The sequence below is a fragment of the Haemaphysalis longicornis genome, unplaced genomic scaffold (assembly GCF_048455015.1).
Source record: "Haemaphysalis longicornis isolate Haplotype H1 unplaced genomic scaffold, Haemaphysalis longicornis Haplotype H1 scaffold_2, whole genome shotgun sequence".
Classification (NCBI taxonomy): domain Eukaryota; kingdom Metazoa; phylum Arthropoda; class Arachnida; order Ixodida; family Ixodidae; genus Haemaphysalis; species Haemaphysalis longicornis.
This window is the reverse complement of record NW_027526295.1, coordinates 230,303,881-230,327,896: the sequence shown is the minus strand read 5'-3', so window position 1 is coordinate 230,327,896 and position 24,016 is coordinate 230,303,881. Positions and strand designations below refer to the sequence as shown.

General features: G+C 45.2%; 1 protein-coding gene and 1 long non-coding RNA gene across 3 annotated transcripts in view; one reads left to right on the top strand and one right to left on the bottom strand.

Moving 5' to 3' along the window:
• Positions 1-2,455: 2,455 nt before the first annotated feature.
• Positions 2,456-16,577, bottom strand: LOC144167674 (uncharacterized). 2 transcript variants are annotated; one of them, XR_013322086.1, is made up of 5 exons: positions 16,110-16,577; positions 10,382-10,444; positions 8,828-8,902; positions 8,107-8,160; positions 2,456-2,810 (listed from the first exon to the last, which is right to left on the bottom strand). It is a non-coding gene; the product is annotated as an uncharacterized LOC144167674 (long non-coding RNA). The 2 variants fall into 2 exon arrangements; XR_013322084.1 differs by lacking the exon at positions 8,828-8,902 and having other exon boundaries at positions 2,731-2,810.
• A 1,548-nt stretch (positions 16,578-18,125) lies between these two features.
• Positions 18,126-24,016, top strand: part of LOC144167673 (uncharacterized) — a 23,055-nt gene continuing 17,164 nt past the window's right edge. The window contains exons 1-3 of the mRNA XM_077696861.1: positions 18,126-18,290; positions 21,345-21,451; positions 23,858-23,929. Coding sequence (XP_077552987.1) covers positions 18,140-18,290; positions 21,345-21,451; positions 23,858-23,929 — 330 coding nt within the window. The 5' untranslated portion in view covers positions 18,126-18,139. The remainder of the gene's footprint in view (positions 18,291-21,344; positions 21,452-23,857; positions 23,930-24,016) is intronic.

The window sequence follows — 24,016 nt, the reverse complement described above, 5'->3', positions numbered from 1 at the left end:
AGTCAGCGTCTGTAGTCGGGAGGCCGGCCTGGGTTGAGTCCCACACTATGTAGTACTTGCTGCCGGGAACGTTGGAGGCCACGGAAGTTGTTTACGAGCTGTTTACCAAAGCTACAGTTAGCCACATCAGTGACAGCCTGGATTCCTGGAGAGCAGGCTGGGTTTAGGAAAGGGTACTACTCAATCACGGATCCCATCCATGTCGTCAACCAAGTGATAGAAAAATCAGCAGAGTACACTAAACCCCTTAACATGGCATTTATAGTTTACGAGAAACCGTTTCATTCCTATTCACCGCAGCCGTTTTAGAAGCAGTAAAAGACCAGGGAATCTACATAAGACTTGTAGAAGGCATATAAGGAATGCACGGGCAGGATAACCCTCCACAAGCAAAGCGATAAATTTCTGATCCGAAAGGGAGTAAGACAGGGAGACACCATCTCTCCTAAAGTATTCACAGCATGTCTGGAGGGGGTATGTAGAAAGCTTGACTGGGAAAACATAGGATTAAGGATAAACGGGGAATACTCGAGCCATTTGAGGTTTGCGGATGACATAGTCTTGCTGAGTAATACTGCCGAACAACTGCAAACAAGGCTTCAGTGCCTGAGGGACTACAATCCGAAAGCACGGTGGTGGGGCTAAAAATAAATATGAATAAATCCAAAGTAATGATAATAGGCATGCCAAAAGCGCCCTCTATAGCTTAGAAAACGAAGCACTAGAAAAAGTAATAGAATATAACTAGCTCGGACAGATGGTTAGTGCTGACCGCAACCACGTGAGAGAAATCCGGCGCATAATAGGTATGAGTTGGGGAGCACTCGGCAAGCACTCCCAAATAATGACAAGTGAGCTACCTCGGTCACTCAAAACAAAAATTTTTAAACCAGTGCATACTGCCGGTTATGACATATGGAGCTGAAACTTGGTGCCCTACTAAACAACTCCAAAGCAAACTAGGTCGGCTCAACGGGCCATGGAACGATGAATGTTGCGGAACACTCAGGGGCAGGAAACGAGCTACCTGGATCAGAGAACAAACTAGAGTAGAAGATATCATTGTTCAAATAAAGAAAAATAAATGGATTTTGGCTTGCCATGCAGCTGACCAACCGACAACCGGTGGACAATTAGGGTAACAGAGTGTATATTAAGAGATGGATAAAGAAGAAGGGGAAGTCCAATAACACGATGGAGGGATGAAATACGAAACTTCGGGGTAAACTGTGGACTCGAGTAGCGCAGGACAGGAGGCGTTGGAGGTAAATGGGAGAGGCCTTCGTCCTGCAGTGGGTCTGAACAGGCTGACGATGATGATGATGAGGTATAGGAGGAGGAGGGGGGGAGGAAGAGGAAGGAATGATTCATTATGCCTTCGAAACTGGACTCCGCAAGCCAACGCAACGCCCTCGCAGTGGGTACTGAAAAGGTAACGTAATGGGTCCTCTCAAGTTCCATAGGAGGACAGGTTTGGTTGCTAGAAGCAGGGGCACAGCTGCCGCTCTCGTTGAGTTACTGAAACGGGTTACCATATGTCCACCACCAATAAATCTGTCCGCAGAAATGAACGTAACCTGCTTTGGCGGACAAAATTCCTAAAGGTTTACAATTGCTAGGCTATGCTACATAAATATTAGTCTGCAATTTCAGAACAAACGCTGAATGAATGTTCTGCTGAAGAAAGTGTATGTTTTTTTGTCCTTTTTCACGCACGCGTATTGGACACAGAACCTGCACAGAGCACGAGATGGACCATACCCAAATGACTACATACACCTAGACTTCTCCAAGACTTCGGATATACGTTCTCGTGCTTCTGCGCTCACGGTGGAGTAACAGTGGTGGCAGGCATCGTTCAAGCGGCTTTCTGCGCGAGTTAGGTCTTTGATAACCTTACCCAACACACTTTGCCACGCGAGATATACCAGCTAACTCATCCTCCTAGACTGAATCAGCTAAGATATGGACAGGTGTTGTCCCGTCGTCCCGGTGTGAACTGCTACTTCCTGAGGCCACCCGCAGTTCCAAATCGAATGGAGCAATTACTTACCTGAGAGCAAGAGCACCCCTAATACAAAAAAAAAAAAAAATATTCCTATGACGTGAGCTTGTTCATTTCCCCGTTTGACGTTTGCAGCTATAATAATATTCATCATAAAACCAAAGAGCTATTTTGCAGATTCCAGCATGACACTTTACAACTGTGCCGGAGTTACATTTCGGTATTGGGCGTCGGTAGTCGTGCGCGATCGACGCTCGATGCACACTCCAACGAGACGCCTTAAAAAGGGCGTTTTTTACCTTTTATCACCCCACATTGCCTTAATGCGTATCAAAATTTCCTAGAGTTGGAAATTTAGATCTTAATTGGGAAGTTGAAGTAAAGTATAAGCCACATAAGCTATCGCTTTTGGCGCGAAGACTTCCCGAGTAAGTAAGCTGCGTTAACTTTATCGTTGCTTGCAATATATGCGCAGCGCTTATCGAAATAAAGGCCAGATGGAGAGCTCCAAAGGGCCAAAGCGGCTGCCAACCCCGAAACGACTACTGCTGATACGGCGTGTCCCTCCTGTGTTGTACTGCTGATAAACTTTACTCTGAAGATTTCGTATAATACTATAACTCTAATCTGAATTATCACTGTGCCTACGGTTGGTGATGTTACAAAACTTCGCTGCATCATGTATGTCCAGGGTGCGCACGGGGCTGGGCGATCACTTTCCGAGAGTCCTGACAAAGTTGCGAAGGTGGCGAAGCATGGCCAGCGCTACTGGAACGTCGTGGGGCATTTCGTCTCCCACACAAATCTGCGGATGGAAAAACAAATGATCAGTGTCCATATCGCCACATAAGCAAATAGGTGGGAAAAGGAATAAAGAAGTCTGTAGTCATTATACTTTCTGAAAGTGGATGAGCAGAGAATGCCGCACGCGGCATTGAGGTGAAACAAAATTCAGGTGAATGGTACGAGTAAACTTTATTTCTCGTGAGCATAGACGGCGGTCATCCTTAAGGAAGGCATATACATATGCGCGCACACTCATACTTGTGCACTGCTGGTCATAAAAATGGCGCCCAATGATAACTTATCCACTCAATATGAATATACAAGTAGACATACAAGATTTAGGTCCAAATAACGTTTTCAATGCTGTGCGGCTTTGGCTGGGCCGCGTTCTATTGGCACACTCACACCGGGACGTTCGTTTTTACACATCCAACACAGAAATTTGGTCTAGTTGGTGCTAAAACTTCGACAGGGGAAAAAGCGCGAAAAGACGGGGGCACAAATAAGACCACTTACACAGGACGGGCACTAGACCTCAACTGAGGTTTTACTGGCGAAAGAAAAACAGCATACCTATGATTGCGGAGAAACCCTAAGAAATGAATGGATGGCGCAGCTTTCTCGAAAGATTTGATTGCTGCTGTAGATAAGCCTCTTCCTTTTCTTTTTTTTTCTTTTCCTGGGCATGGCAGTTGCTCAAGATATTTTCCTTGCAATTGTTGGGCTCCTTGAGCTTTCTACTCCCGTTGTGTCCCAATTTGCGCCCTCCTGTGACTGCCCAGCGGCGCACACAAGCCATGCGGCTTATGCGGGCTGGATAATGTTCTGTATTTCGAAATGTGAATGAACATTATTATTATTATTATTATTATTATTATTATTATTATTATTATTATTATTATTATTATTATTATTATTATTATTATTATTATTATTATTATTATTATTCCATTTTGAAACTTCCTGACATTTTGTTACAAAACCTTTGTTTTATGTGTATAATCTATCTCCGTCATGTGCATTGAGTATTTGCTTGTGTATTTTCAATTTTTCACGTGCCTTCAACGTTTTGCTGGCCGGGTGTCATGGCTTCTAACACTAGGCTTCCTTTTTTTTTGCTGTTTTGCTTTCTGGGATTTCTGTAACTATTTTTATCTTATTGTTTCTTTCATATATACGGTTTTCTGTGTTGTGTTGTCTTGATTTTAGTTTGTTTTTATGAATGCTTGTATATCGTGTACCAGTACCAAGACCCTAGGGTTGTTCCTGGGCACCAAAAATAAAGGTTGATTGATTGATTGATTATTATTATTATTATGTAAGGCCAGAGAAGGGATTCTCATGCATTCATCGTTTTCGTTGCTGATACAAAAGGCTTCCTTTTGTTGTTGTGTCTCAAAGCCGCGCAGAACGTGCCCTGAAAGTCAGGCGTGCAAGAGCACCACCGGCAGCGGTTTGCCAAATGTCCTCTCCGCGCCAATGACTGAACAGTAGCGGTATGCTCTCTTAGTCGCTCATTAATGCAGCGTCCGGTCTGCCCGACGTAGCATTTTCCACATCCTAGTGGAATCCTGTACACCACACCCACCTGACACTCCACGAAAAGTGTAGCGTGCTTTGTTGTGCCGCCAGCATTTCACGCTTCATTATTACCAATTTTACACAAGCGGGCAAGCTTGTCTGGCTCGGAAAAAAAAATCAACCTGGATGCCTCATTTTCCCGCCACTTTCTCGAGGCGGTGGGGCAGGTTGTGAACGTATGGCGCGACCACAGGCCACACATTTTTGCATTCAAGCTGAATCAAGATTTTCCGGCTCCCTGAACTTGCTTCTTTAATCAGGCTTCCTTCCATGGCACGACGCCTGCGTAATGCTGGCTTTCCCGCAAAATTGTTGTCTTCCATGTAAGGGATGCAATAAAATTCCAATACTGGTGGACAAAAATACTTTACCATGAGAGCTGAGAGAAGCGCGAAAGCTTCCTGACGTCTAATTTGCATCAAAAGTGCACCAAAACCTTCGCTGAAAGTGCGTCCAACCTTTGTTGAAAGTGCGTCCGATCGATTGTCAAACCTTCAAAGACCCAAATCACAAACGAAGAATGAACCCATGCAATTATTTTTCCAGAACTAATAAGTACACGCATCTACAACCGATCAAAATGTATATCGATACGTGGTTTGTTATATATGCGTTTATTGTCTTATCTAGAACCGTTCCTTTCTCGCGATTTTCAAGTAACCGTTTCGACGCGACGGAAGCCCGGTTTAAACTACGCGCCACGTGTCTAGAGATATTACCAGAGATTTTCGGTCGATTAACCGGTCTATGGGGAAATGCGGTAGCTTTAAGTGCAGAGCTCTTTATGGGCTCGCCTTGTCGTCGTAGCTCGATCGTTAACGGTCGATTCGACTGCCGTAAACCGGCGGCGCAGCGAGATAACGCGCTCAAACACAGCCTGATGTACCGTCGTCAGGGGGGCACGCTGAGGCTTCGAAAACCACGCGGTTTAAATAGTCATAGCCGTTGGAACCTCGTAAACAGCTGGCGCTTGTCATACATCTCTCCGTTGTTTAGCTCAAAGAAAACTGCAGCGACATTTGAGACAAAATCTGTGTATATAACCGGCAGCCCCCGGATTCATTTAGTTAGGAACGCTCGTTGAGTTGGTTTTTACGATAGTAAGCGAAAAAAGCGGCCGCTCAAGAAAAAAATGGCGCGTTCGAAATGACGCAGAAAGCCTCCAGCATACGAAATTAAAGCAAGCACAGAAATAACAGAACTCCCGCTGGCGTAGTTTCAGGCAGGGGGAGTGCGAGTACTGCGAAGGCCAGAAATTTGAAATGCATTGGGTGGTAGCAGTGAGCGGATAACGGCGCTGCAGCCCATTATGGAGGATCACTGCTCTGCACTTCCGACAGCCTTCACATTAAGTGGAACGGCTCTAATTTTTTTTTTGACATAACGCCATCCATCACACTATGAAAGCTTTAGCTTTTAGAAAGAGCGACAGGCAGCCAATGCCTCTGCTGAAGCGAGCAAACGTGATCACTGAGAAGGTAAAGACGCAAGGCATGATTGGCACTGTGTGCTCAAGACCGAGGGGCACGCGAGAAAGGACGCGTTGCGGACATTTTTAAGCCCAAGCAAGACGTGCGCATCGTGCCGAGAGGGATATGGATGAGGAGTAATTTTTTTAAATCGCAACTGCGACTGATACCGGCTCAGATAAAACTTCCCATTGTTATGCCGTCACCTGAGCAGTCGAACGTGGTTTCATTTGTTTCGAAGCAGTTTCGGGAAAGCACGAGTTACAGTCGCTTTCTGTATCACCGTTTCTGGCGTACAAGCCCACGTACCGACGGCAGACGGCTATTCCGAACTGTTTACAACCCCACGGTGAACTAATTATGACAGATAAATGCAAGACGGCGTAATGATATATAGAGACAGAGAGGGCTCTTTAATGCGAACTGGTGAGGTCAGCCCTGCTTGTGACAGGGCTTGCTTCGCCAGATGGGAGATGACTACAGTGATGAGGGGTGGATGTTGCACAGTATGTGTACAACCATGAGAGGGCAAACAAGACACGTTGAAAACGAGATACAAGGAAATGCTGCAAAGAAATTTAGAGCAGAAATTGAATTTAAAAGAAAATTGTTAGGGTAAGCTCTGAATGAAAATACAAAGTAAACGGTGAAAAGAAAGACAAGAACACGAACCCAAGAAAAAAATAAGCGCCACAGCGCGAAAGAGTACAAATCTTGACACACTTGCACTGTTCACGATCTAAAAAGATTTTTCCAGTTATGGGTCTCGCAGGCAGCACAGCAGACCTTTATTTCGCATTGGGATATAAAGCGTTTTATTCGCAGGCAATAGTACTGTTATTTTCCCGCAACATCTGCATTAGATTGAGACCCATTGAGACTTCGTTAGAAAGTCGGCTTTCTTACAAAACGTTTCTTCTGACGGACCCGAAAAAATCCCGGAAACTGAGCGATGTGCTTCTTCGCTGTAAAAATCTGGCACATTTAAATTACAGTAGTAGTTCGCACGCACGAACTTATCCGGGACTACCTGGGATACCAACGAACTTTTTAAAGATTGCACAAGTTTAAATATATCGCGGAAGTTGTCTTTCCCCGCTCTCAAAACCACAACTTCGGCTGTTTGACAAGTTGGGGTGCAGTCTTGGATGGTTCTAGAAACGTCACGTCTGACGCTCTCACAGGTTACAGTATTTGGTAAATAACGTGCCGCCGCTGCATGGTGTTTCGCTCACAGGCACAGAGAAAAATTAAGCTATTCTGCATCGAAGCTTTCTCTTAATTCCTACTGAGAACTGAGGTTCGCATTACTCTCTCCGTATGCAAAATTGCTTCTCGAGTGGCATCACTCCCCCTGGACAGGGAAGATGACTATTCTAAATACCCTGGCCATTGGTCCTCAATAATGCACTCGTTCTCTATACGCAGCATGGCCGTGGGCGTGGCGACTTTATTTCGCTACTGTAACTGTCGGGCACCTGTACCCACGTGCGCCACCTGCGGGATGGTAGAGGCGGAATTGGTTTTAAGCTGAAACGACGTGCGAAGTGATTGATATTGACGTGTGTGTGCTCCTGTACTGAAGGTCGGAAGGACCGAACCCCCTCCCCTACATTCCCATCCCAAATCTAGTCTTGTTACGTCTCATTACTGAATGAATGCATTAACGAATCAGTGGCATATCGTTGTAACCTACAGTACTGGGTATCGTTCCATTCGGGCTTCGTCCTTTTCATAAAAGCAGGTAGTAGCAGATACTGGTTAATTACACAGAGGATTGTGAATAACATAGGTTTAAATCCGGCTATGTAATAAAAATATGTGCAAAAGGAAACGAATGCAGACCTAGACCCGAAGGTGTGAAGAGCCTTTGCAAAAAAAACAAAAAAAAACAAAAAAAACTATTTTCTTATGAGAAATATGATTAAAACACGAAGCTTTCCCCCTTGCAACCTGAGTTAAATGCCGAAATCTGAACTGTTTCGACCGTGTCGGTATGGCGCAGTCGGATAGGCGTCGGCTTCATAACAAGAGCGGCCCGGGCTCGGTTCCGACCCCGGGAGGCGTTTTTTCTTGAGGCGCTTGATGTGCATTCGCTTATCATCATCATCATCGCTTCGTAAAACCCATTATGCAAAGTTGGCTTTTTTGCAGTACGTTTTGGCGCGACATCGAATTCCATCAGCGATGCATAGGAAACTTCGCTTTAAAAAAGAGAAGATCGCATGCAAGTGCCGCGTAAAGAGGTCGCAAGCACCTATTCACCTTCACTTCATTGACGAGCTCCTCCAAAGGTCGGGGGAAGTTTCCGTAACGATCCTGCATCACAGATGAAAGTGGTGGAAAAGGGAAAAGGTTTCTTTTTTAATCTTTCCACATTCGTGAAAGTTTTTATTTATACGCAAACAATCCTCACCAATCTACCAATTGCGGGAGGGAGGAGGAGTAGATGACACGCCAGGAGTAGATGGATCATGCTGCGTAATGATTCTCGTGACGATCGCGCTGTAGCAATGGGGAGCAATTTTTACACATACCGTCTTTCTTGATTACAATTGCTTGTAACACAAACGATATCGCCAATGGAACACAAGCACAAGCGATGGAACACCACTCCTGTTTTCGTTTAAACATCATGGATGTCCTTGCAGGTTGCAACATTAACTGCGACCGAGTGCGACATTGCACACCGGACCGTCTGACTGGGATTTGTGAAATACTCAGCTCATTTGCACGGTAAATAAAATGTTCTTTTTTGTCCCAAATAACTGAAGAATGTCAGCTCTGACTTGTATCCAAAACTAGGAAAGTTATCCAAACCATATGATAACGTCTGCGATGCTGCCACACAAGTGAGTAAGTCTATCTGCAGTACACTTATATCAACTACCTACTCTGGGAAAGTTTCCCGATGTTCTTAAAATTCTGTTTAGTCCAGGATCTTCCCCAGCTTTCATTTTTTGTCGTTCAAGGGTTGTTTACTGACCTTTCTCACTTGGTACATGGAAATTATGATGTTTGCGACGCAATCTCGGACATCTGTTTTCATCTGGGTGATTGCCTGCCAAGAAAAGGTTATGAGAGATCGGCTGCCAAGTACTTACAAGGAACTGCTCGGCTCTTGCCCAGAGAAGTCAAAATTTAAGCGAGAACAATCGGGATGGCCTGGAATAGTTGGTACATTATTTAGAAGGTAGTTTCGTGGTGTTGCTCTTTATTTCATTCACCGGGTTCCTCATCGCTTTTGTTCCTATTTTTACAACTCATATAGTCTCCTCCTAGAGAAAAAAAATTGGCAGCGTATCTGCTCCCTTCCCTATAAATGTCGTCGTAAGCGATGGTCTTCTGCCACATCTGCCCCGGAAGTACCTCTCTCTTCTCTCCACCGCCCACCCCTCATGCTCTTCCCCTACCTTTCGATCCTCTCACGATAAATACGGTGGAGGTTTGTGCAAGTCAATTCAATTTTCCCACCTTCCACAGCTCGCTCCATCTAGTGTAACCTTCTGTTACTGTTGAACTTGAAATGCTGCCACGCTGTCCAGGCTCGCGTGAGCTCTTCTCGTGTTTTTAGCTCCCTGCATTGCCTTCTGGCCTCAGTTTCAATTGGGCAGGAAGTCACGCATTATGGAGCAATATTTCCGCCTTTGAATATTTCTTGAAATTATGCTTTATTTGCTTACCAGTGCCACAAGAGTATAGGTTACAATTCTGGGAAGCTCGTGTCTAACCTGTGAATTACGGCTGGAATTTTTCCCATTTTCTGACGTCAAGCTGCTAAACATAGCGTTTCTCAGCTTATGCCTGTCAATTAGGTGCCTCTCTAGTTCGCATGGCTAGCTGATCAACAAGTGAAGTTTTTTTTTTACATAAAAAAAAAGCAAGTGAGATAAGTGTGCATTCTGCGTGTAGTGCAGTAGGAGTGCTTGTTGCGCCTTAGATTTAAAGCTGCTGCATACATTTTATGTCCGCTTCAATTTCTTAATGCCTCAGTTACGCGATAAAATCATTCTTCAACTTCACTGCTCTTATATTTACACAAACGTACCGAAGGGATCTGCTTTTTACTGGTATGCATCAAAAAAGCTCCATCTGCTTATTTGACAAGCTTACCGGAATTGAATGCAAGAATGATCCTGCATGTTTACTTCCAAAAAAACTTCCAATATAGCCTACTTCTCTTACATTCATGATTTCAATTGCCCCACCAGGAAGAAACCAAATACCGGAGCTGCACAATTTTTTTAAATGTGATTGACCCGCTTCTTGGTGTCACGTGTTTACGGCCAGAAGAGCGAAGCCTTCACTTCTCGAACAGAACTATAGTTGCCACTTATCGTTATAAACATAGTTATAGTTGGATGTGCAACGGGCTCCGACTTCATATGTCTTCTAGAAGCCTCCTCTCAATAGGCGTTATCAATAAGAAGAAGACAGAAAACGCGCACCGATTGCCACCAACCTAACAAAGAAGCCAGCGGACTTGATAAAAACGAAAAGCCCTCTCCTAAAAAGGCAGGGAAAAGGTGAAGGAAAATACCTTTCCAGGTTTCGAGTGGTACGCGTAACACAACTGTGTGCCGACGCAGACGTACGTCAGTATCTGAAAAAGAGAAGCAAACAGGTAATCTTAGCAGTGGAGAAGAGCAAGGAGCACTGCGTTGCCTCAAGATATGTAAAGTGCTCGTGCTATCATGATTGGTCCATGTTATATCATTCCTCTCACGTATCCTAAACAATCGCTTAGCGGCAATGTTCTCAAAATTCTACGACTAGCGTATACACTGCGTAGCATGGGTATGACTGGCGACTTTTAAACTTGTTTTATAATGCGGACATTGTAATTGCACAGGGCGTGGCCTGACCCGTCTTGCTGGGCTTATGTGTGCCCACAGCGAGTTCCGTCACGTCTTCAGCTGACTCAAAGTGATTGCACTTAAGGACACTCTCCCTGCCCGTACCCATCCATTCTTATTTTTCCTAACGGCCTACAGGCATCCCTTCTATGAATAAAGGCTGTTCACCTTCATCACTTTTTAATGCGAAGCTCAGTTTGCTTCTCTCACGGCCTGTTGCTGGCTGCTGCTCCCCTGGATGAATGCGCCACTCGTGCCCGGAAGCTCTTCCTCGCCTGCCGTTCCGGTGGCGAGAAGAAACATCCCGTATTTCTCACAAAACCACCAGATGGCGCGCATCACCGATGCGCCCGAAGGTCACATGAATACGCGCCAGTATAATTGCTCAAGACGTTCCAGCAGCGTCCAGGACATCCAGGTATGAAAGAAATGTCGTGCAGAACCGGAACAGACGTCCTTGCTTTGTTTCACATGGTGCAGACTGCGAATGCATGCTGGGTATGCTGGCTCGAAAACACCAGTCACGGCAACAACGGGTGGCGGCAATGAAAGATGACAAGCGTCGTGAGAGCTATACTCCCAAAAGCGACGGGCGAACAGAAATGCCCCGCACAGTTTAGCCGCAAGATAATTTTTCCATGACGCCCGTGCAGGCCTTTCAGAACGATGGTACTTGAACTGCATCGTGCCGTTCAGACCACTGACATCAATGGCTATGTAGACATCATTGAGAGCTTCGATTTACATCGAAATTTTTAGATGCAAAGCATCTCTTTCTCTCGGCTCCGTCTTCCATCGTCCGTCGTCCATCCACCCGCCGGCCCAGGAAGACACCGGCAACACTGCCGCTCCAGGAGCTCTTTAAGGGGAAGCGTGCTCGTCTCGTGCGGGCCAGGAAGACACCGGCAACACTGTCGTTCCAGCATCTCATGGTCGGGGCTATGTCCCTCCCTTGTTGTGGCACCGTCCACACCCCCACTGCGCATGCTCGGCTCATCTCGGGCCGGCCCAGGAAGACACCGGTAACACTGTCACTCCAGGGGCCATTAAAGGGTAAGACACCACCGGGCGTTCAGCAAGCCGAGCATGCGCAGTGGGGGTGTGGACGGCGCAACAACGACAAGGGAGGGACATAGCCCCGTCGCATCTAATAAAATTGCACCATCTTCCCGTAGGGGAACCCTGAGTAGTATGCGAAACAGCCATGGGCTCAACGCAATTTCCCATTTCGTAGTTCCGGTAAGTGAAAAGTGTGGTAGTTACCATGGAAACCAAACTGTAAATATAACGGTAGCTACGTACCTAAACCTAACGGAAACGACGAACTGTAAACTAATGGGCACTTGAATCGACCCCATGGCTGCTTTGCATACTACTCAGGGTTCCCCTACGGGAAGATGGTGTAATTTTTTTTTCTTATTGATCAGGTCCCCCACTGGCTTTTAACACAAACCGTCTTGCTCAGCCACAGAGTTGCCTGTTTATTTTTGTGCTCGCAAAAGGTTGTAACGCCTTGTACGTAAACACTCAGAGTCTTGCAGGACGTATTGTGTGGTACTTGCGTTTAGCGCTTGAGTTGAGTTGAACTCCGCCTCCATTGCCAGACGTACGCCACATTTGTTTATAAGCTTGGTCACTATGGCGCTGCTTCGAGACGTGGTCACAATGCCTGCGCAGTTGAAGCGTCGTAAGTTTACTTCATCGCGCGATCAATCAATCTTATGTCCTTCGTCGGGAGAAAGCGAACAGTGCAAACGGACGCTGCCCAATGAGAGATGTATACGAACCAGGCAGCGATTCTCCTTCATGCGTGACTTTTTGCGCTCTATACGTTTTTTCGTCATGAACCATACAAGCTTGGTTCATTTGAAAAGACTACTTTTCCCGACAAAAATGATACCAACGATATAACCAACTAAAAAAAATACAATCCAGATATTAAAGCAAACATGAAGCAGTGGCGACTCCCCAGCCACTCTCCAGTGATTACTCTATGACGTCACATAATCTTGTTTGTGCGGTTGGAAGCCATCGACCTAATACCCCTGTTATATCCCTGTCACACGGGCGTTTTCAATCGCGATTGAGTCGATTCGGATCGAGCTTAACCCGGATCGGGCGCTGCTACACGGCAGTTTCAATCGCGATCGAGCCCGATCCCGCTCTCACTCAATCCTGATTTCTCAAGCGCGATTGAGGTTCCAAAGCGAGATCGGACGAAAGCGGTGATACTCTCGTCCGCGCTGAGTAATGGCACAGAAGGTGACAAAGCCGCTAATTGTATCAAATAAGTTTACCCAAATAAGCGTGCAGTAACATTTATATAGTTCTCTATAACTACGACCGCGCAAAGTTACCAGACACCGGTCTCGAAGTACGTTTTTAGCGCCATCTGGCGTACGCGAGTGCAACCGGTGTAGCTTCTCGATCGGGATCGAAACGTGTCGTGTAGCAGCGGCGGTGGGTCGAGCGCGCCCGGAAAGTCAATCGCGTTTCGCCTCAATCCGTATTGAAAGTTCCCGTGTGACAGGGGTATAAGTCACCGCCAAGAAACATGACGAGGTGATTGTAGTTTGATCGTATCACTTAAATTCTAACGAGCAGTTAACACACTGACAACTGTTTTTAGGGCTGACCCGGTTACTTTACTACTGCCCATATTACGTCCATGTAGTACAAAATTGAAATGTTTTTGAACATTTATTACGGTTTTTGGTTAAAAACGTCTTTACAGGCTGCAATGAAGCTGAGGGAGTAACCAAACGCGAGTTCTTTCAAATTGAACAAAGCTGTATTTTGGTTTCATCATCATCATCCCCAGCCTGTCTACGCCCACTGCCTGCAGAGTAAATGACTCTCCCATTAATCTCCAATTATCCCGGTCCTGTGCTAACTGCGACCAATTTATCCCCGCAAACTTATTGATCTCATCCGCCCATCTAACTTTCTGCCACACCTTGCCATGCTTGCCTTCTCTAGGGAGAGAGAGAGAGAGAAACTCTTTATTAAAGAGGAAAGTGCAGAGAGGTTTGCCGACATCAGATCGCCGGCATGCTACTCTGCGGGGAAAGGAGGAGAGGGAAAAAGGTAGTAGGTGTAGTGAAGAAAAGGAGAGTAGTAGTAGTGAAAAAAAAATAAAATATGATCCTTCTTCAGGGTATTGAGTTATCCACTCGTTACCCTTATTGACCAACGGTTATCTTGCCTTCACATTACATGCCCTGCCCACGTCCATTTCTTCTTCTTAATTTCTATTAATATGTCCTTAACCCGTTTGTTCCCTGACCCGCTCCGCTCTCTTCTTGTTCCTAATTGTTACCTTAACCTCCTATTTTGCTTTCATGGCCCCTTTAACCTACAGCCCTCATGAAGATTTCTTAAAAGCTGCTATTTCCACCAACGAAGAGACCTTCTACGCGGGATAGGGGCATGAGAAAAATTTCAAATACCTTGGCAACATTTAAAAATTTTAGCAATTTTCTAGCAAAAAACCCTTCCTCAGTAATTGCTCAGTCAGGCGCATTGTTTTTAATTGATTCAGTTCCTGCTATTAACACTGTTTCAAAAGGGGGCAGTGCTTTCACCTATCAGGCCAGCGCCATTTCTCCCAATCACTGTTACATTTTAAGAGTGCTGGGAGAGGTTCGGTTCCTTCTGGACCGTGAGAAAGCGGGAGTTGCAAGTAGCCGAATTAGTGGAAAACTTCCTCGACGAAGTGCTAGTACCGCTGATCGGGCCCGTTAGTATAGGCACGGGCTGTGGATCCGAGTGGCGGGGAGGGGACAGTTCTGTCACCCAACGTTAGGTTTTCTCTGTCTCCGCCGGTTGGAGCCTAAGCAAGCAAACCTTCGGGTAAGCGGTAACGCCGTTGCAGGGGCCGCAAAATTCGCACATTGGCACGGCCTGATGCCCTCTCCGAGGTGAGAGCTTAGCCCAGAAAAGGAGTCAGACCTCTTGGATCACATCAAAAATCCGCTGACCCTATTCCCTTCTGATTTCCTACAACCCATTACCTTGTCCGTTTTCCCTTTCCCTTCAACCCAACCCTTTCCGCTACATCCCAGGAAAGATCCGGGGGTCGTCACGGACCGTACCACTGGCTGTGGGTGGCTGAGTAGCTTTCCATCTTTATTTCACCTCCACCCTCGGGTAGTCAAAATTCCACTTGCCGTTCGGTCTATTCATTTATTTCACGATTGGGTATTCACCGGTTGTACCTTTTGTGGTACCGGGAAGCACTTGCCTCATTTACTAACTAATTACAAATACCTGAAAAACCGTTTTCAATTATTTCGGGCAAAGGTCCTCTTGTTCCCTTACATTCCGAACTGAGATCTTAGAATTAGCGGTTCTTAAGTTACCCAAGAACCGATTACCGCACAGCCTGTACGTTAAGTACATGCCTTTTCGCCCAGGACAAATCTGGTCGATAACATTTGCCCATCACTTAGAGTTGTTGATCAATTCGCTCTCGCGCTACAAACGACTAGCCTCCTGGTTAGCTCAGTTGGTAGAGTGACTGGTCCATTAAGCGGTGGTCCCGGATTCGAATCCTTGACCAGGACGAATTTTTCTTCAACTGCGAAGTTTCTGAGAAAGCTGTATAGCTTTCCTTTGTAGAGGTACGGCTGCTTGAGGTGGATGGCAAACTTTCCTTCGCAGGAACTTACTCCACCTTAGCGATTTCCCCTAGATCTGCAGTCTATTCCAAATTAGGTAAGTTTAATTTCCAGCCTTCTTGGAATGGCCGATGGTAAAGCTGGCGCTGTATTAAGCAGTCACTAAATTAAACGCTAATATTATTGCCGGCTTTTTTTCCCTGTCTAGCGCAGTTTCATGAAACCATGCGTTTATTCCAACACTGCTTGCAAAAAGTTAAATTACTTTTGTATTACCTTTTTTAGTTCAATATCTTCCTAACTGTACAAGAAGTTAGTCACGTGTCGGATTCTCTCTCATCCTGCGCATAAATACTGCGCAATAGCGGTGCTAACGTTTTGCCTGAAAATGCCAATGACGGTTTTTTTTATCCGCGTGGATAAGCGTTCAGAGGCTCTAAGAATGCATTTAACTTCTTCCGAATGCTGCGTTTAAAAACTCAATGCGGAATAAACTATTCTTCGTTAATTTCCGAAGACGAAAAACATTCAGAACTGTTACACTTAACCGACTAGTTCATCGTTAGGTATATTTAAACATATATTGACAATATTAACAGTGCATGAAAATTTTTGATATTCTGAAAAAAAAAAAGGATTACAATAGAGGAGGCGAGTAACTGATTCCGAGAAGTCGTCCAGCGGTACCAGGCTAGACGACTAATATTTAAACATAATGCAAATTAATGTGTTCAATGGCCGAGGTACAGAATGCATATTCAAGGGAAAATCTTCAGTGACATTCAATACGTACCTGCTTTCTTGCCGCACGGGTCAAACTCCGCGGCAGTGAACCACAAGAATGTCAACAGAAACAGCGTCTTCAAAGCTCCCGGGAAACATCGTGGGTTTTTGCTGTCAAACACAGACATGTCTACACGAAGAAGTAAGGGTAACTCGAAATCGCGCGGTGCTTCAATTTCTGGCGACAGACGGTACGAATAAGGCTGCGCCCACAGTGCTCTGCAAAGCAGTTCGCTATTTTTACACGTTGCTTTTGATCTCGTGATACACGTGTTTAAGGGCCTAATCGAACTGTTCCCAGCTGTCGCCTAAAGCACGCAGAGTAGGCTACTCCCGAGTGCGTTAACTTGTGCTAGAATGCTACAATGGGTACTCAGCTGCGAGGCTCCAGTGACGTATCTGTCTGTGATAGACACAGTTAGAGACTAGCGGCGATAAAAGGGGGCAAAAAGCTAGTCTAAACCTTCTTGATTAACGGTCGTGCCGCTACCAGAGCGTCTACAGAAGTGAAACTTTACCGTTTTTCGCCTTTTTGTGTGTCGTTGAGAACGCCTAGCTGTTTAAACAACGACATAGAGGACCGTGCGTCAAGGTGCAATGAATCATGCAGGCCCCCCTGCTTTGATTTTTAGGGCGAAGCCCGGCGAAAATGACGGATTACTTGAGAGTTGCCTCGAAAAAACAGAGAAAGCCAGCGCAGAGAAAAATGTGTACTCGCGTGCATGCGTGCGAGTGCACAAATGCTAACCGTGTTGCGAAGCCGAACCGAGGCCATGCGGGCTTTTAAAATAGCGAGGAGGCAGAAAAGACTGATTTAACAGATGGCGCTGCAAATGCGTTTCTTCACGCACAAAACACCTGCCGCTTCAGGGTTGCTGAAAGCAGTGATGCGCAAATGTGTGGCCATGCCAGAAGAGTTTATCTGTTCCCCAGAAAGCGAGAATGAACCTGTGTATACAATTAGCAACGTGAAAAATACAAATCATGGTGCTCGCAAAGTTACATCAAGCCAAATAGAAAGCAAAACGACAGCGCCGGAACAAAACAGGCGAACTTGGCAAAGCCAGGCTTGGCGTTGTAATTGATTTGCGTGTCCCCCCCTCCCCCCCCCCCCTGCACACACACACACACTCGCACACAGACAAAAATAACAGTTCCTTTTTCTTTTAAGGGTGCAATGAATTGAGTCGGGGTTTATATTGTTATGATGCGAACGTGAAGTACTCGCCAACGTTACTAGATAGGTTCGTACTCGCATTGAGTTTGGTAAACATGTCAAAAAGCAAGCTGATCGACCCTGAAGAACTGCGCAGGCGTTGGCATAGCGAAATCTGCAGGGACTGCTACAGTAGCATATTGCCCTCGCGCGAGCTGTTCTCTGCTTCGAAAGGGACACCGACGGGAGCGATGGATGGGCCTCAGAAGCGGCTGCTTCGCCTTTCTGTGCTTTGAACAAGAAATAGCTACTGTCCACACACTCAGTCTCTGTCTAGGGCGTCGGCGTACCTTTTTAGCTTCTCAAATAGCGCACCCGCAGACGCGTGAATGATAGAGTGTCTCGTTTGCAGAGAGTGGAGAAGGTGAAGAGTGCTTGGGTGAACAAAAACTCAAAATTAGCGAACGCTCTTATGCCTACACCTTGTCCCCGTATAGTTCTGTGCAGCATTATGAAATCTGCTGTCAGAGACAGCCCAATGGGGGAACAAGACGATATAAGGTTGTATCGTTGCGAGGTAACACCAAATGTTTTGTTCTGTTTTTAAACGTTAGGTAATCTGGAAAAAAGTTTAGTGCGCATTGAACTTTGATCCTTGCATTTGAAGAAGCGTACTCAACGAAACACGGATTCTTGCAAACATATCTGCACGGTGGACTACGTTGTGTCGCGGAGGCAATGTTGATACTTTTCACGCGCCTGTTCTTGTAGTGATGCACACAACTTCTGAATCGTAGATATAGGCAGTTGCTGGCGATCCCTGGAATTGAATTATTTCGAGGCAGTGTGAGATCTGGCACTCCCGGTAACACCCGTAGAAGACAATGCTAAAACTCGGTGGTAGCACTATGGAGTATGTCCGGGTGGCAGTTGTCGTTATCGTAGGTGTCGCGACGTATTTACCGGCAAACGCCCAGAAAAGCCGGCTTCTGGGGAAAGAGAACGAAATATTTGACCCCTGCGAGGAAAAGTTCAGTAAGTTGGCCACACTCCATAGCAAGCTATATTTTGCAGTAGTTGGGCTGGGCATGCCCATGGGTAGGTTTTAAGAACTCAACTAGGGGTTTATTTTAGCGCCGTTTCGCTATTTCGACAGATTTTTAGGAACAAGCTGAATGCAGTGCTGAGTGACCTGTCGAATACACATAAGTTTAAGTCCGCCTCGCTCTGAGATGTCCCTGCTAACGAATATTCTTTGCGATGTTGAATTGCAGCCCAAAACGAGCAAATTTAAAAAGCCCGAAACATTGAAAATTCTCGAGCAGTGCGTTTTCACCAATATATTACAAGCCTCCTAAAAGCATGTGCTTGCTAGGATACAACCGTGTTTGCTAGAATAGATACGTTTGCTAAAGTGTCCTAGTTTTAGCAATACTGAAAGTGCTATTGCTTGGTAAAAATTAATCCTGAGCCCTCCACTACGGCGCGCCTCATCGCCTGCGTTGCGTCGGCGCTCTAAACAGTGCAATAAATCGAAAGTGCTATTGCTGAAAACCTGAATAATGAAGGAACACTTGTTAAAACCAAGCAAAATATTGCAACTTTTTGAAGACAATTTCTTTTTTGTAGCATTCATTTGGGGACAGCAGTGATTCTTTAGTATTATATTAAGGTATCAGAATATTAATTAACAAGACAGAATCAATTCTACAGCTATAGATAAGGGAATAAAATGAGGAATGGGAGATTAACATGACGGAATAATATTTCTGGTACAAATCGAATGTGGCAGAATACCATGTCAGTAATGACAAAAAATTGCTGATCTAATGCGGTCACTTCAAGACTAATAAGTAGTTAGCGAATCAAGCGCTTTAGTCGCACGTAATAACGCTGTCTCATCCAAGATATCCCGAGCCGACGAAAAAAAAAAAAACTGGTGAAGCTTGTACTAAGTCACGCAAGGCTTGAACCATAGCGAAGCTGCAAGATTTTTCTACGCGAGCACTAAATGACTCATCACCACGCATTTGTACAAGTTAGGAATTGTTTATTTACATGTTCCGTCGTCGCTTTGCATTGTGTTAGTAGTAGTTATCGTCATATGCATCGATATCGGCGTGTTCCTCATACCGAGCATTATATGCGCGGTATCGCTTGACGATAGGGCGCAGCGGCGGCGCGTACGTGCACTGCGCATGCGTGGCGTTCCTGGAGTCACGTCGAGGTTCCGTGAAACAGGTGCATGCACCAGCTGTGGCGTTGTGGTTTGCTCGGCAACGCGAGGTGCTCCTCAAGGTTTTTGCCAGTCTTTTTTTTGCTAAAGCCATTGGTTGATTGATTGTAGGGTTTAACGCGCCGACGCAACGCAGGCGATGAGGCGCGCCGTAGTGGAGGGCTCTGGATTAATTTTGACCACCTGGGGATATTTAGCGTGCGCCGAAATCTCGTACACAGGGGCGTTTTTGCTTTTCACCTCCATCAGAAAAGCGGCCGCCGCGGCCGGAAATCGAATTTTGCAAAAGCCACTGCGAGAGCCTGGGACGCTCGACGGCCGTCGCGAGGACGTGCTAAGGGGCACTCGGCATTTTCTTGGTATTTTTAACGTGTTACGTGCCACACATTACGGCCAGCGCACAACAGTTCCACTGTTAAAAACTAAAAAATGAGAAGTGAACTTGCCCCAAAAGGGAGTTCAATCAAGTAAGTGGTTATTAGCACACTTCTTGGTACCAATATCACACACATCGGCTGAAAGAGAAAGGGCAGCAGAGAGAAAGAGAAAAAAAAAAGTGATTTCAGACAGTTGAGGGCAACGTATGGGTACGATCTAGTTGATACCCTATGACAAGCCACGGTTAAAAGCGACAAAAACGAGACGAAGGTCGCGGTAGACAAGGACAGGGGCTCCTTCGTTTTTATCTGGTTTTTGGTGCGCTTGACGGCGGCTTATCAGCTGAGGACAGTCGTGTCCCGGAAGAACTAACTTCAGCTGTTATAAACGGTCAGTTATGTATCCAACTAGCCAACTATCCAACGCTCACCGAAACGTCCCATGAGGTGTCTGCATCCACGTCTGCCAAAAGCATCTGGTTATAGGTGTGCTTATTGGCTCGCAACGCGTAAAGAGGGGTAAAAAGTTAGATTGAATAAATTCAATTCAATTAGTTTGTTAATCCCAGAGAAAAGCAATCTCAGGCAAACAAACAAAATATTGCACACCCTGGAACATAAGGTCGACATTGGAAACATTGGGAACGGTAGAAAGCACTGATAATGTTTAGAAAATTTTCATAAAAAACATTACAAAACGTTAGGCCGTAAACATGCAAGAATGAATACAAGCGAACAAGATGACCCCGGGTATTCGTACACAAATGATATCTGCAAGAGTACGACACGAATCACTCCGTGAACGCATTTTGTTGGAGTTACTTTACACACAAATAAAAAATAAATGAAATTCGATAAGAGCGGGTAACATGATAAATTGCCTTATGGGTAGGATATAACAGCGTAATCCAGCCATACTACAAACATCCCAATTTCTCGACAATGACCACCGCGTGTTGGAGCCTAGGCAAACCCAGTATCATTGACATCAGGACTTTGTGTAATACTCGTTTAAGAACGGGGGAAATTCTCTGATATTTGAAGCTTTTTTTGCACACCACGAATACATATCTGATAGGCGGGGGGAGCACAGACACCTCATTTGTGTGTCGTACGTTAGGCGAATTCCAGGAATTTCCCAGTTTGCCCCAGTTCCATGAGTTATGCTCAACGTTGATAGAGTAAGGCGGAAAAGCAGGGAAAAAATGTTTTGCGTATAGCGAATGTTAAGTTCATGTCCAGAAGAATTTTATGTTCAAGCAATTGCGCCATTGTTGGGGTAGTATGTAGAATGAATAAAGACCGTGTTTGCGCTGGGCACTCTGCGTTTAAACAGTGCGTTTAGCTTCTGATGGAAGGAAGATATTGTTCACGTATGTACGAGTTGCTGTTTTGCACACAAGGGGACAGAAGCTTACTTGGTGATCAAATTGAAACGTTTGTTTCCCGTGTTTACGTCATTTTGCTGCAAAGCAGAGGTGGTCGAGATGGCCAAGGGTGCTCGCCTTGGGGCCAAGATGCTGGACATCTGTGCCATGAAGCTCATCACTCGTTATGGACCCAGGGCCATCAATCTGCAGAAGGTAGGAGAATTCCGTAAATATGTGAATATATATATATATATATATATATATATATATATATATATATATATATATATATATATATATATATATATATATATATATATATATATATGAAGAATATATAGAAAAGAGTAGAACTAGAACGACATCCCCGTGAGGGTTGTTCAAGAGATGGGAAGGGTATATTGGTTCAATCAGCGCGAAATGTGGTACTCATCTCGGAGGATCCTTAAGCTATCTGGTTTCAGATACTGAGTGTGCATGGTACGACTGTCAGTGATTTATACCAGCGAGTCTCCCACGCGCTTTACTGCACGAGTTCTTACGTACCTTCCAATCCAAAAAGATGTCGGTGCTGCACTCGTTCACTGTCCTTAGTTACCGGTACATCGCCAGTAGCTGCCGCTTTCGTTACTGCTACTGCAAGATATTGCGTGCTCTCTGGGTACACGAATCTTGTCGCTTCACCAAAATTAATAATAGATAGGCCAAAAGCGCAGTTTTCGCTAAGTGCATACTGTAGCCAACGGTATTACCGGTTCAAGGGTGTATTTACTCTGTGGTTATTGTTTTATCAGTGACCCTATGTATACCCTGTCGTGGCTCAGTGCCTAAGGCACTTTGCTGTCAGGATAATGATTTGTGGATTGGTTACATAGCCACGAAAAAAGAAAGAAAGGAAATGAAGAAGCAAATGAAAAAGACCGGAAGAACGAGACAAAAAGCTCGCCCAGTAGTACGAGATTTTGGTGCGCCTGAAAAATCTAAAATTCATTTCATTTCTTTGCAGCGAACCAGGGAGCGCTGTGTGACAAATTTGATTTTTTTATGTTCATCGTCAAAGTGAGCTTACAGTAACCGAATGCGTTTTATGCGGATGTCTGTGTGACAGTTGGAGTAGAAATTCGCGGGTATTGCAAGTAGCTTGAGGTCTTAACAAATGCTGAGCATGAGGTCGCGGGTTCGATTCCCGGCAACGGCGGCCGCTTTTCTGATGGAGGCGAAAAGCAAAAACGCCCGTGTGTACGAGATTTCGGCGCACGATAAAGATCCCCAGGTGGTCAAGATTAATCCGGAGCCCTCCACTACGGCGCGCCTCATCGCCTGCGTTGCGTCGGCGCGTTAAACCCCACAATCAATCAGGTCTTAACAAAGTGTACTGTTGGGCGAGTTGGTAGTTCATTGTAAAATATGCTACAGCGCGAAATAAAACACGGACACAGCCGGGCGTCTATTGCGTTGTCAAAAAAATAGATAGACTTCCTTTCGAACACGTGCTGCACTTTGCGCATGACGTGAATTGTTGGTTGTATAGATTGCGCCAAGTGCATTGAACGCGTGCTGATATGGTTGTGTAATACTAGAGACTAGAATTTTCTTGCAGTTATGTTAACATGAACAATGTGTATAAAAGGTGCAAGGTTCATCGTATTAAATTTGGTTGGAAGTCAGCGCTCGTCCCATCGTCTTCCTGTGTCCGTGTTTTATTTCGCGCTGTAGCACCTTTTACAATGGCTTGTGGTCATATGGTACAGAAGGCATACGGTTGCTTAAAGGAAGTCTTGAAGCCGAAAGTATCGCTACAGCCTCGGTGCTGCGGTACCATATAAGTACAACACACCCCATGCAGTATAGGTGGGGCCATACTGTCCATCACATGCAGCCTTTTAAAACGTGTGGTTCTTTAAGCCGTAGTCGGCGGAAGTCTTTTATGGCATTCTCCCCCAAAAAGTGAGAATTTATTTAAACCATTCGGCGCAGTAGAGCCAAAATAGAAAAGGTAGTGCTCCAATGACTAAAAGAAAAGTACGAGAGTTAAGGTTCAATTCAATTCAGTTCAAGTAAGTTTGTTTTATAGGCTGCTGTAGAGGGATTCCTGGGCTAAACTCTGTCAATGACAGCTTGACTGAGTCCCAGAAACCGCATGACATACTTCGTATGACATACAGTGCGTATAAAATAGTACATAACTAGGATTAGATGAACACAAAATGAAAAAAAAATGACAGGGGTACCAAAAACGTTTACAAGGTGGAAAATAAATCGCAAATTTCACATTAAATACACAGGAATATAGAAAAAACGCCAACACAAATTTCAGCATAATGGCAAAACCAACACTCGTTGCACAGATAAAAATACCAAAGACCAAAGAAATGTACATAATAGAGTATAATGAAATAATTTATTCATTGGTAAAAACATGAGCAATAAACCGACATATCGATAGGTAGATGGGAGCGTGACTTATTTACATAAAAAGAATATGGCATTTGCCTCTATAACAATAACAATAATCTTCATTATACCAGTTTACATGCTGCGCAATAAGAAACTCTGACACTGTGGAGTTGCTAACGCTATTACGTTGCCCGATGGCTGGGCCTGGACCTGCACTCGCAGGCAGCCGTGAAGATATGCGTGGCGTTTCGACTGTGCCATGCGAAGTACGCCGAAATGAAGATATCGGACAAGGTAGGTGGTCTCGAACGCTTTCCCTATGTGAGATCCATTTAAACTTGTATTCGTTATCTGATAACCGCTACTTTTTGTCAGTACTAT